General features: G+C 51.7%; 1 protein-coding gene across 1 annotated transcript in view; it reads left to right on the forward strand.

Moving 5' to 3' along the window:
- The window catches only part of PLB1 (phospholipase B1), a 193,667-nt gene that overhangs the window by 150,344 nt on the left and 29,908 nt on the right, over positions 1 to 13,415 (forward strand). The window contains exons 39-48 of the mRNA XM_082643282.1: positions 3,541 to 3,584; positions 4,073 to 4,181; positions 5,546 to 5,597; positions 6,315 to 6,395; positions 6,943 to 7,008; positions 8,133 to 8,233; positions 9,225 to 9,306; positions 9,978 to 10,082; positions 11,134 to 11,229; positions 11,782 to 11,853. Coding sequence (XP_082499408.1) covers positions 3,541 to 3,584; positions 4,073 to 4,181; positions 5,546 to 5,597; positions 6,315 to 6,395; positions 6,943 to 7,008; positions 8,133 to 8,233; positions 9,225 to 9,306; positions 9,978 to 10,082; positions 11,134 to 11,229; positions 11,782 to 11,853 — 808 coding nt within the window. The remainder of the gene's footprint in view (positions 1 to 3,540; positions 3,585 to 4,072; positions 4,182 to 5,545; positions 5,598 to 6,314; positions 6,396 to 6,942; positions 7,009 to 8,132; positions 8,234 to 9,224; positions 9,307 to 9,977; positions 10,083 to 11,133; positions 11,230 to 11,781; positions 11,854 to 13,415) is intronic.

Genomic DNA, 13,415 nt, shown 5'->3' on the forward strand with positions numbered 1-13,415 from the left:
AGTGCCACAGGACTATAGAAGAGGGAATACCCAACCCTGCCAGTTGGGATAGGAGGGCTTCCCAGAGAAGGTGGTAGCCAGTTATGCCTTGACAGATTAGCAATTTGGTAGGCGAGAAAGGGCATTCCAGGCAGCAAGTAAGAAAGCTTAAGACGAGTCAGGAAAGTGGTTGGAGGTGGGTATTCGAGAGTTTCTTTCTTTCCTAATAAAGTTCTTGTTTATGAACCCTTCACAGTCATTGGCGATTAGCTCAGGATTCAAAACCACTAGAACACGGCCTGCCACAGGAGGGCAGAGCGCTGATGAGAGGCAGGACAGCCCAGTGCCGGCCCCCTCCCTCTCCTTCCGAGAGGTTCAGATGAAGGGTTTCTTCTAAGAAAGGGAGAGGGAACGGAGTGGGGACAACGAGGACCGTGACAGTTCTCTGGCCAGCCCTGAGGACAGTGCCAGAGAGAGTTTTTCCCGGGTGAGAGAAAGGCACCCTCACTCAGCCAGGAGCCACCCACAGACAGGATCCAGGGCGTCGTAGCATGAGGACATCACCCCGCCTAGAGCTGCGCTAAAGACCTCGCAGCTCCCGAGGTCCCACACACCCCCTGCCAGGTGGGGGGTCTCTACCGGGCTGCCGAGGGACAGAGTGGAGGTTGCCTCCTGACCACTGGGCCCCAGGCTTTACTGAGGCCGCAGCGGAAAGAAAAGCCAGAGGGAGAGCAGGAAAGCAGAGCTTATTACAGTCGAAAAAGCATGAGGTTGTGGCAGCTTTACTTAGTCTGAGCTAAAGAAGGCAGTGGCCTCACATCCTAGTGTGGGAAAACAGAAAATAAAGCAGACAAGCCAGCCAGCAGATGACAGGCAAGCTACACCTGGTGTAGTCAGGGGAGTGGGGTGATCTGCCCAACTTCACAAACAGTTCAACACGGATTCCTGGGATTCCGACAGAGACAATCTTCTGCTAAAGGTTCTCTCTGCAGCTGTGGAAAAATTCAGTCATTGCTCTTTGTTTCTTCCTATGAGTGAGGTCCAGTAAGGCCTGATGTTTCAATCTTCTGGTTCCAGTTCCAAGGGCTTGTGTGCTCAATGGCTGCTGCCCCTTTAAACCCTTTATTCTAAATGTTTCAAAGACCTGCCCCAAGTCCCATGTGCGTTAAAGATAGGAGCTCTTGGTCAGAGTCTGAGAGACAGTTTGACACTTGATAAAGTGTGTAGACTAGGGTTTCTCAAAGTGTGTTCCATACAACACTAGCCCCCGTCTTTTCTTTTGGGGAAAATATTTCCTACTATATCCTTCCTCGGGGGAATTCACATGCATGTTAGCGTACTAAAGGCTCTGAGAAGCCGCCCTACGTTGAAGAAATCTGTTTAAATGGTGTCTGTTGAATCCAGTGTTTCCCTTAATCCCAGAACTCTTTCTTTGTTCATAACTCTTTCTTTGTAAATACCTATTAGCATCCCCTGGGAAATGTCCATGCAGTAGACTGATCTGAGAAAAAGCAATTTTCTGAAGCCATTAAAACTTATGGATGGGAAATATGAGGCAATTAATTGATTATAGGTAAATTAAGAATGCAAATCGAGCCTCTTCCTCCAAGGAAACGAAGTGGAGAGAGTGGACCTCACGGAGTCAGACGGGGGAGAAGAATTTTTGGTAGGTGGGCGGCTGTGAGCAGGGCCTGCAAGAAGAGGTTTGGCTGTGAATATTTCCAAGGTCCCTTGACCTGTAAGAATCACACAGCAGTGAAAGGCCCCAGCTCTGGGTAGCTTAACAGTGTGGTAGGTCCAGAGGTCTTTAGAGAATTGCCTTTCCAATTGAAATGTTTGCTTGATTGGACTCATTCAAAGGACCAAAATAATATTTATCAAAAAATGCATTTCTTTGTCTTATTAATTAGGAGATCAGTCTCATGTTATTGAAACTCCTCCAATAGATGTTATCAAGCATCTTCTCTGCATCTCTCTGCACACTACGGGTGACTAGGGAACAAAGCCCAGCCTTTGAGCTCATGGTGTCATACAAATTACATTAATCTGAAGGGTCTCGTGTAAACTAGCTGTTTCACATGGGTCTGTTTTCTTTCATGTTTCACACAGTTCTGATCAGAACGAGGGCTTTCATATTTTTGTTCCTCCATATTTATTTGTATAATTCTCTCTTTTCTCCTGGAAACGGGCTCAGAGAGATTTCTGTGGCCTATGGGTCTTGATCAGCTACCTCACTTGTTTTAGAACAAAGATAGTTTTAGACAAGAAATTACAATAGAATGTACTTGATGTGTGTGCGTTTACATATATCTCTGTGTTTATATGTTGACTGAAGGAGAAAAGGGGGCAGAGTTAGAACACAGTGATTGGAGGAGGTATATGGCTTTGTAGTTTCCTGCCAAGTGAAACGTGTTCTGATTAAGTGCTTTTAGTCCAAAGAAGGAAGGATCAGGAAGCAGCTAAAGTAGTAGCTTCATACAGAGTTGGGAAAGGATCAGAAGCTTAAAAAAAAAAAAGCCCAACCAAAAGCCAAGTTAAGTTCAGACATTGGATGGAGGTAGGAGGGAGATTCCTGAGTGAGATAGAAAGGTAGGGCTTACCTGGCTTCTTTTTCTCTCCACCACTTGAGGTTCTTGAACCTTTGACTGAAGCCCCTGACCACCATAGTGTGAAATAGTCAACTTCATTCCAAGCCTTCCCTTAAATGAAGAACAGCCAAGACTTTGATTCATGGCCTGTCCTTTGGAAGGTTATACTGGTGGGCTGAATGCTAACACTGTGTTCTCAACATCTCTTGGCCTGGGATAATATGCTGGGACTGAGGAGGGAAGAAAGAAGGAGGCACAGAAGAAAAATAACAGTAAATACAATACATCTGAACATTGGACTTTTTTCAAATAGAAATACTTTTCTCCTTGCCTCCCCCATGTATTCAATTTAAATGCATGAAAGGCAATGAAACGTTGTGTCTCTTGAAGTTAGATTGAGGGCCATAAAACTAGATGAGATGAGATGAAATTAGATCCGGCATTGGAAGGCAGTGAGAGGCCATCCCCCAAACCTTCCAGTGGAATTTACCTGACCACTGGGCAAAGAAGAGCTTATCCATTTTCTAAAGGTTTCCAGCGCAAGCTGGTTTTTAGTTACCTTTATGGTTTTTAGTTTCCTTTAGAAAGTTGATTAACCCCTGTGTGCCTCAGCTTCCTACTCTGTAAAATGGAGATAGTTCATCTTCATCACAAGCTTGTTTGGAGATGTGAGATAACTAACGTAGAGCATCTGGTTCATGGCTGAGCTCATAGTATATACTCAGCTAAGTGCGCTCCCTCCTGATTTGCTGAAGAAAAGCAGCAGCCCTCTTTCAGCTTCAAATCCTGAATTTGGGGGAACAAACTCCTCGGGGAATTCAAATATTCTCAGAATCCCTCAAACACAAAGAGATGTCTCTGGCACATCTGACAGGTACTGATGGCATGGGCATTGTTAAAAGCTGGGGGCACTTTTTTGTAAAGCCTATGTATTGATTCAATCTCTCTCATTGGCTTTGTTCACTCTCTACAGTTCAGGAGGGGACAGCTACCTGGAGAAGGTGACCACCTTACCGAGTAAGTAACCACCAGTGGCTTGAGGTTGTTCTCTGGGTCCATCTGACCCCCAGGCTTCCTGAAAGTGCCTCTCAGCTAAGAAAGGAGGGAATAACATCCTCCTTATGGACTGTCATTGAAATGAGAGGAGAGGCCTGTGGACAGGTGGCCGAAGGGGATGGAATAAACTCTGTGTTTGGATTCTGCAAACCTGGGTTTGAGCCCTGACCCTTCTGTGTGCTGGCCAGGTGACCTGGGCCAAGTTACTAAACATTCTGAGCCTCAGATCTCCTCAACTGGCCCAGAGGGTGTGGAGATAGTCAAATGGGGCAGTGAGTATTTGCTGCACTGTAAACTATAAAAAAAGAAAGAAAGAAAGAAAAGCTGAGAGGCTCTTGTTGTCTTGGCCCAGCCTGTCATCAAGTCGTCTGAGGCCCCAACTCCTCTCAGGAGCACACTCTGCCTTCCATCCTAAGCCCTCTGTGTCCGGTGCACCCTTTCCCTTCCAGATATCCTTCGGAAGTTTAACGGAAATCTCACAGGCTATGCTGTGGGCACAGGCAACGCCAGTGACACAGATGCCTTCCTCACTCAGGCTGTTCCTGGAACAAAGGCTAAGTATGGCATTTGGGGAGGGGAGGGGGCCTGTCGGGTAGGGAGTGGGAGGCATGTAGTCCCCATTAAGGTTGTAATTCTGACCTCTGAGTGCCAAGGGGACATTCATCCATTGCAGCAATGATTTGAGAAGTTCTTGGCCACTCTCTTCTGTGGCTGCCCCGTGACCAAGGCCACAGGGAGGCTGGAGGGCTGGATCTTGGACAGAGGCCATGCTCCTAGAGCCTGAACTCCTGGCCTTGCTTTCCTGTGCAGCACGTTCTAATCATTCAACTAACTGACCCACCTTAGCCAATTTTTAAAACTTACCATGGCATAATGGTACTCTCTACAGCACCTCACAAGTGGCAATTCCCCCAAAAGATCAGGGAGTACCAACCAAATGGATGGGCAAGCCAGAATCTCCAGCCTTAGAGGCTACTTAGAGGGGCAATAAGTCATGTCCTGTCCCTGCTCCTGCTATGGAGCTACAGGAAATGCAGCTGAGAAGCCAGAGGCAGCTGGAGCCAACTGCTCAGCCTCCCAGGCTGATCGTCCAAGGAGGCTCCTCACCCTGCTCCTAGAAGCCTCAGCCACCTGGCTCTTCTTGCTCCTGGCCCAGCCTGGGAAGACCCTTCTTAGTAGTAGAAACGGCTGGGGACAGATGGACCCACCACCAGGTGCCAGGAGATGGCCATTCTGTGGATCCATCTCACACTATAACAGGGACCTAAACTAGTGAGGAGCTGGGGATGCCTGAGGTCTAGTCTTTCCATGAATTCTAAATCCAAGTGTTTGTATGGTGTATATTTATTCCCCCACCTCTTTCTAAAAGAAACATTTAGCTAAGTTTACCAAAAATGACACAGCATATACATAAGAGAGAAAAATCACAGCCGCTGGTGGGGGGAGGAGGGGAAGAAGCGACTGTGTCAGTATATGAGCCTTTTTACGATTCTTGTGCCTAAGCATCAAACTCTCAGCTTCCTGGCAGCCAGGGTAAAAAGAGGAAGCATGCCCAAACTTTCCTAGATCTCATTTCAGAATCTACACCAGTCCTTCAAAGGAGATGAACGGTTTCCTAGCATGGAATCCTTAAAGACCCTTTGCATGTGGAGTCCTAGAAAGGAGACCATGTGTAACAAATATAATTGTCAGTACCCTTGACTTTTGCTTTAGGACCAACACACGACTGGCTTTGCGAATGCTTATTTGTTCTAAGAACTCTCCAGAGAGGCCAGTAGCTTCTTGTCCTGAGCCTCAGGGTCTCTGCCAGCTCATGGTGGGGCGGGGAGGGGTTAATGCCATAGAAACCTCCAGTTCAGGCCCTTTAGGATGAAAGGTCTGGGCGCTGTTCCTCAACAGGACTGATTTCCTCTCCTCCTCAGGGAACTTGCAAGCCAAGTCCAGACTCTGATACAGAAGATGAAAGGTGACCATGTGAGTCAGATTTATGGTTACTTTTCCATTGCTTTTTCTTCTTTTTTCTTTTTGGCTGCTTCGGGTCTTCATTGCTGCGCGCCTGCTTTCTCTAGTTGGGGTGAGCGGGGGCTACTCTTTCCGCGGTGCATGGGATTCTCATGGCGGTGGCTTCTCTTGTTGCAGAGCACAGGCTCTAGGCATGTGGGCTTCAGTAGTTGTGGCTCGTGGGCTCTAGAGTGCAGGCTCAGTAGTTGTGGCGCGAGGGCTTCATTGCTCCGCAGCATGTGGGATCTTCCTGGACCAGGGCTTGAACCCGTGTCCCCTGCACTGGCAGGCGGATTCTTAATCACTGTGTCACCAACGAAGCCCTATGGTTATTTTTAAACACTAACTTTCTGACCCACTAAAGTCCCCAAATGGAATTGTCTGCCATGAAACCAGTGAGCCCCCTGTCACTAGAGGCATTCAAGCAGCAGTAGGGCAGCCCCTGTCGAAGGCCCTCTGGAGATTACGTCAGCTGGGGGGAGGTTTGTTGCTGATCACAAGGACCTTGAAAATCTCTCCTGATGCTGAGAATCTGTGGTCTCTAAACAAACCTGAAGTTCTCTCAGCTCTGAGATGCTGATGCTGTTATTCCAAGAGGGCAAGGAAGTTTCAGAGGGTTGAATGGATTGCCTAGGGCTGTGGTGTTTTTGTTTGTTGGAAATCATCAGGCATTTTCCTCCTTCTGTATAGAGAGTAAATTTCCACGAGGACTGGAAGGTCATCACGGTGTTGATCGGAGGCCGTGACTTATGTGACTACTGCACGGATTCGGTAATGGGGGCGGGCCAAGCCTACTCATCTCCCTTGATTTGACCTGTAAGCCTTGGAGATCCTATCTGAGAACAGTCCCTAGAATCAACCCTAGGATTGTCCACCTACACCTGTGTGTGTGTGTGCACACACATGCAATTCACACACGTGCACACACACACTTCTTGCCCCCCAAACCCTCGCGTTTCTGGCTCCACCCCCATGTCCCAGCTGGCATGAGGCAGCAAGTGACAGATATATAGTGCTTCTATTCCCGTTGCTTACAACTCCTGAGAATTCAGAAAAAGAAGAAGCAGTAAAGCCCAAGCCCATGAAAGAGGTACTAGACACATTCTGCTCCTGACCTGAAGCTCTGGCTGAAGGTTCCAGTCTTCTGTCTGGCCCATCTTTGGCAACAGCGAGTAGCCAACTGTTCATCTCAGATTCTGACATGACGAACTGGTCACAGTTGGATGCCAAGGGAGAACGAAGCCTTGGGGCTGGAGCCGGGTGGGGAGACTGCCTTCTCCCCCTAACCAGCTCCTCTCTCCATCCTGTCTCTTCCCAGAATCTGTATTCTGCAGCCAACTTTTTTGACCATCTCCAAAATGCCCTGGACATCCTGCACAGAGAGGTGAGTGGCGGGCTCCCACAAGCTGGACACAGCTCAAGCGTGTTGGGGGGAAGAGGGTGAAATGCCCCCTCCCCTGAAGGAGACAGACAAGGACGTGGGCTCCTGCCCTTTCCAGAGTTTGGGGCTTCCCCCCAAGGAAGCCTCATTCTATTTGGAATCAGCCCTGAGGGTCTCAGGCTTGAAGAAGGGAAGGCAGTCCCCCCACCTCTACCTGGGACATTCCCTGGTGGAGGCAGCTGGGCAGCTCCCAGGCTGGGCACCACTCTCTGAGTGGCAGGCGGTGTCTACAGTAGGCCCCTCTCTGGTCTCCCCACCCCCTGGCATGGACAAGCCTTTCCAGCTGCCCAGGAGGGGGCGCTCTGACTACCAGATGCTTCTATGGGTTGCCAAGACTCTGGGCCTGCTCAGCAGAGTTAGCCCAGGTCGGGCTGGAAGGAGACAGTCAAGGGCTAATGTCCTGGCAAACGGGCACCTACCTCACCAAATTGAAAGCTAACGGATTTGGGGCTTCCCTGGTGGTGCAATGGTTAAGAATCCACCTGCCAGTGTGGGAGACACAGGTTCAAGCCCTGGTCTGGGAAGATCCCACATGCCACGGAGCAGCTAAGCCCATGCGCCACAACTACTGAGCCCACGTGCCACAACTACTGAAGCCCGCGCACCTAGAGCCCGTGCTCCGCAACAAGAGAAGCCACCACAATGAGAAGCCTGCGCACCGCAACAAAGAGTAACCCCCGCTTGCCGCAACTAGAGAAAGCCCACACGCAGCAATGAAGACCCAACTCAGCCAAAAATAAACAAATAATTTTTTAAAAGATTAAAAAATAATAATAACAAATTTTTAAAAAAAGCTAACGGATTTGGGTTCACTAACCGATGGCTGAACGAGCTGAGCCCTCAGCATTTAGACTCGGGTCTGCCATGTTGTCCCACTCCAGGAGGCCCATTCATGCTGCTGTCAACATGGGTGGCACAGCCTGCAGGGCCCTAGGTGGTCACCTAGTGTCGACACCTCCCAGAACCCAACTCAGGGACTCCGGAGCCAGGTCCCACTTCTTGCGGCCCTAAGGCAGCTTGTGAAAGAAGCCCCTCAGCCCCTTTCTCATCTGAAGCCTCTCCCGTAGGTACCCCGGGCGCTGGTCAACCTCGTGGACTTCATGAGCCCCCGCATCATGCGGCACGTGTTCCTGGGGAACCCCAACAAGTGCCCGGTGCAGCAGGCCAGGTAGGCGGGTGCTTGCTGGTCTGGCTCATGTGGTGGGGACTCCTCGGGGTCTCTGTGACTTGGTCCGTCCATGTGTGCAAGTCTGTAAAGGGGTCTGTGCCAGGACCACCTCCTTCTGGGAAGCTGGAGCCAGGGCCCCCGCTTACCAGCCTCAGGGTGCCAGCAAGAACCTCTGTGATACGGGGAAGCCACAGGGAAGAGGTTAGGGCTGGGGCAAACACTAGTTCTCAGAGATGGTGCAGCCCAGCCTGTGAGAAGGAGCAAGATAGAGGGATGTGTCCACAGGTGGTGGAAGTGTAACGGAAAGCAAGGGAATGGTCCCCAAGATTCACTTACCTTTGTGGGGAAGAAGCAAATTGGGGAAGGACACCGGGAACTTCCAGCTGGGAGTGTTTTGTTTCTTAAGCTGCGTGAGAGGTGCAAGGTGTATGTTTTATTATTCTTCCTACGTTATATATCCATATAGTCATTTAACAAATACTTTTTAAAATTTTGCTGTGCACCAGGTACTATCTGAGTGCTCTAGAGATATCTTTTTTAACATTAAGTGTATTTTATGGGTGTGAAATAATCCATAACAAAACAAAAAGGGACACAGTGGGGCACTAGTGTGAACTCAGGAGGTGTCTGAGGCATGAGCATCAGAGGCCCCGAAATACCAGCTCCAGTGCCAGAGCATGCACTTGTACTTTATTTCTAAACGCTGGACATTGGCTTTTCATTGTCTAAATTCATGTGTTCAGCGTAATTTGCTGCAGGCCCAGGGCCTGTGGTGCAACACTTGTACTCTGTTAACGTGAGAGGGTGCCCATCCATACATCCTTGGGACTTTGTCCATTCCCCTGTCAGGCCTGAAACCTGCCCTGAGCACGCGCGGCAGAGCCTCCTAAGCCAGGGCTCTGGTGAGCGCCTCACCCCACCCCACGCAGCAGAGTCCGTCTCTGACCTAAGCTTCTGCTCTGGGTCCCCCTGCCTCCCCCTCTCTGTGCAGCATTTTGTGTAACTGCGTTCTGACCCCGCGGGACAGCTCCCAAGAGCTGGCCAGGCTGGAGGCCGTCACCCGAGCCTACCAGGTAAGACCAAGAAAGTCTCTCCTCCCCCCCGATGAACACGCCCGTCCAGAGCCCCCCGGGGGAGGCACACAGGGAAGGGAAGAGCTGTTCAGGCTTTGAGGGGTAACATCGCCCTCCAGGCCACTTCCTGGCTGAGGTGTCTCAGGCAACCCAGTTGGAGTCATCCCAAAGGAGCCCAGGTGGCAGAGTCCTCATGGCTGAGCTGTCCTTGGTGGCTCAGCCCTGACACTTGGCCCGAAGAGGGCGGCAGCCCTAGGTGCCCCATCGGACTACCTTTCCCTCCACTGCACCATGGAGGCCCAACTGTCCCCGCAACCTCCCACCTCCCCAACAGGCAGGCCACGCACGAATGGGGAGGTTACAGGTCCCGAGCCTGGGGGCCCTCTGGAGACTCTCCCTAGGTTTTTCTTTCCTTGTGGGACTTCCTGCCCGGCCCTTCAGAACTTGCGGTCCACTTAAAACCAAAACCACAAGGTGGCACAACCCATATCCAATTCTCTGGAAAGAGATTTACCATCAGGTGTGTCTGTGTTCTCAAGGGAAGAACTGAGTCAGCCCACCTGTTGAGGGAGACGGGGACAGAGACACTACCCACCCACCCCCACCCCTGCCCTAATGGGCACCTGGAGCCCCAGGGCCCGTGCGGAAGGCACCCATGTGTGTGTCCCCAGAGCAGCATGCGTGAGCTGGTGGAGTCAGGCCGCTACGACACGCGGGAGGACTTCTCCGTGGTGCTGCAGCCCTTCCTCTACAACATCCAGCTCCCCATCCTGGCGGTAGGCTCCCTGCCCTCCCTGACAGGGCTGCCAAAGGGAGGAGAAAATTCAAGGCAGAAATGCCAAGTGCTGCCATGAGAGAGAGGATAAATGGGGCGGACCCGGGCAGCTCTGCAGCTGCTGGTCTGGTGGGTACAGCTTCCCCGAACATCAGAGCTGCATCCCCAGAGGCAGCCCCATGTGAGATGTTCTCATTACTACTCACCACAGCCTCCATTTTACTGAGCACCTACCATGTGCCAGGCACTGTGCGCACCATGCATCAAATCTTCACAACTGCCTTTTGAGGTGAGTTTTATCATCCCCACATAACAGAGGCTCAGAGACTTGAAGTATCTTCCCTAAAATCATACAGGAAAATAAGGCACAGAGGTGAGACTTGAACATGTCCAATTCCAGGCTAGTTACTTTCTGCCCCACAGCCAACACTGCAGTTATAACGGAGGGTACCGTTTCCACCCCTGGCTCTGCTCTCCACTTGACACCTCCACTCTGAGCAGAAGAGCTCTGTGAATGGACCAGGGTGGGGACTCAGTTCTCTCTACCTGGGCCTCCATCCCAAGGCCCTGGCCTACCTGGAGGGAAGCCGGATGAAGCTTTGAGCACCTAGGCTTTGCCCAGGCCTGCCCCAAGGCTTGGCCTCTTCTCCCTACCAAGGTCACTGGGACCAGCTGGCCAAGGGCTGAAAAGTAGCTTTTTCCAGCTGGCTGACCAAGACTTCCTCAGGGGCTAGGATCTCATTCCCTCAACCATGGCATGGGTTACATACATGTGCCTAAAAATACATATAGCACTTTTTTAATTAAATAAGGGGAATTGTGGGACCAGAAAGCAGATTAGGAGTTTGGGGTCACTCAAGGCTGTTGATCTGTGGGACTGCTCTGATCTCCCTCTCGAGGTGAGCAGGGCCTTAGGAAGCCACAGGCTGGGAGCACCCTCAGGGGAGGAGGGCATTGAGAGGTCAACCCCAGGGGTCAGGCCCACCAGCTGTGGCCCACTATCCACCCTCTGCACCAACGGGATCTTAAGGACGTCTGTTTCTCTCCTTCAGGATGGGCGCCCAGATGTGTCCTTCTTCGCCCCAGACTGCCTCCATCCAAATCAGAAATTCCACTCCCAGCTCTCCAGAGCCCTTTGGGTCAACATGGTAAAATAAGTGGGATGTCCCTGGTTCTCTGGGGTTCTAGTCTAGAGCAAAGCCCCCTAGAATGGAGCTTGTTCCTGGCCTCCCTTTGCAAGCAAGATACAGAGGAGCCGTGGCCAGCGCATCTGTGGAAGTCTGTATAGAACTGAAAATACGGAGTCCTTACGATTCCAGGATCAACTGCCTCCCCTCTTATGGGCTTTGAACTGCGGTGCGGGACTCTTTACATGAATGCAAGGCAGAACCCTCACGTTTGTTCAATATTTTCTATGTGTCAGCAGCTGTTCTAGGCAGTTTAAGCCATGTTATCTCATTTAAGCTTCTCAACAGCCCTGCAAGAAAAGTCTTAGGAGTTTATGAGGAAGCTGAATCCTACAGAAGCTAAGAAACTTGCCCAATATCCCACAGCTGGCAACTGGCAGTGCCAGGAGTAGAAGCCAGACCCCCTGAAATCAAATTCTGAGCTTCCCCCACTGCAGGATGCCCTGCCAGGGAATGTTCACTTCAGTGGAAACAAATTAGTACACGCATGTCTCTCTTTTCTTCCTCAATCAGCTTGAACCACTAGGAAAGAAAACGGATACCCTGGACCTGACGGCAGATATACCCCTCCCCTGCCCTGCTCAGGTAATGAGGGAGGGCCTGCTGTGCTGCTCGCCAGAAACCCAGAGCTCAGACCCCACCTATCCCCTTCACCCCGCACCGCAGCTTCCCCTTTGCCCATCTTGCCCCCTGACTGGGAGAGGATGGACTTCGGAGGATGGAGGGAAGTGGAGGGGAACACAGGGGGTAGAAGAGGGTACAGAAGCACCTGTGTCTGTGGGAGAGGCAGGTGGGAGAGGAGGCCTGGGCCCAGCAGAGGGAGACGAGCAGGGTGACGGATGTGGATTCTTGAGAGGTGGCGTTAATAAGCCAGAAGGTGGCAAGACCACTCATTTCAGCAGCGGTACGTGGGGCAGTTGGGAAGGTCTGGCTGCAGGTTGGAGGCCTAGCAAGAAGCCAGCTGGGCTCAGAAGCTGTGCTTAGTGGTCGTTGGGCCTGGATCGCGAATGTCCGGCAGGGAGAGGGTCAGAGAGGAGAGCCCTGGAGCTGGGTGGGGGAGGGGCAAGCAGGCCCGGCCTTGCCATGACTGGGGTGAGGCTGGCTGGGCTCCTTTTAAGGAGGAAGAAATAAGTGGTTGTTAAACCTGATTTCAGGCCCAGGGGTGGGGCAGATACATGTGCCCATTGCCTTCAACCCCCTCTTCGAGCCCCTGTCTTATGGCTCTTTAACCAAATAAGACTGAGGCCAGAGAGCCCTCAGAGGCAACAAAAGCAGGAGAGCCTGGCCCAGTCTGGGAGGCTGGGTTTCCCACCTGGGTCGGGCTGCTTTGCCCTCTCCCACCCTCCCAGCTGAGCAGGGAGAGGACCTGCAGCTCCCCCGTGTGTCTGCCAGGGCTCCAGAGACAGTGGGCAGCCCTGCCTGGTATACCCCTCCCTGTCTGCTGCCTTCCCCACCCCAGTCTCAGGCCCAGGCTCAGCCTTGTGTACCATCAGCTTCATCGGGAGGGTGGGGAGAAGGGATGCAGGAGTGAAGGCAGGGGTAGCAGAGGGCTCAGATGCTGGGTCCAGGGCTTGGAGCAAAGGAGATGGTCAAAAGGTGTAATAATCAGTGAAATGTGGGCAAGGTCCGAGAGGGCCCTTCTGTGCCAGGTGTAAACCCTGTAATTGCTAGACCCATGTACAGCGGGTTCTAGGGGAGGGGCCAGGCAACCTGGGTAGTGGGGGCATTCAGGGACTCAGAGCAGTGGCTGTAAGCCATACGGGGGTAAGTATTTCAATATTTTAACAACCCATGTGGCCATACTGTGGCCATGGAAAACCCTCTCCAATCTGCCAGTTCCCCTTCCATTAAACAGTAAAAGTAATAACAACCCATTCCAGGGAGCCGTCATTTGCTCTCCTCCTCACAAATATCTGTTAAGTACCAGGTTGGAGCCTAGGCACTGGGGCAGGTAGAGCCCTGTCACCATAGGCTTCAAAGTCCCAGACCAGGCAAGGAGCCCCAAAAGGCTGCTGCTTCACCCAGAATCTCAAGCCACATGGGGCTCCGCTTCTCCTCCTGGACAGAACCTGACTGAGCCACTGGTGAGCAGAGGAGAGCAAATCCAGCCTCCTGGAACCGTAGAAGCCCAGCCTGGGAGAAGCGGT

Source organism: Mesoplodon mirus (assembly GCF_964341445.2).
Source record: "Mesoplodon mirus genome assembly, chromosome: 14".
Taxonomy (NCBI): Eukaryota; Metazoa; Chordata; class Mammalia; order Artiodactyla; family Ziphiidae; genus Mesoplodon; species Mesoplodon mirus.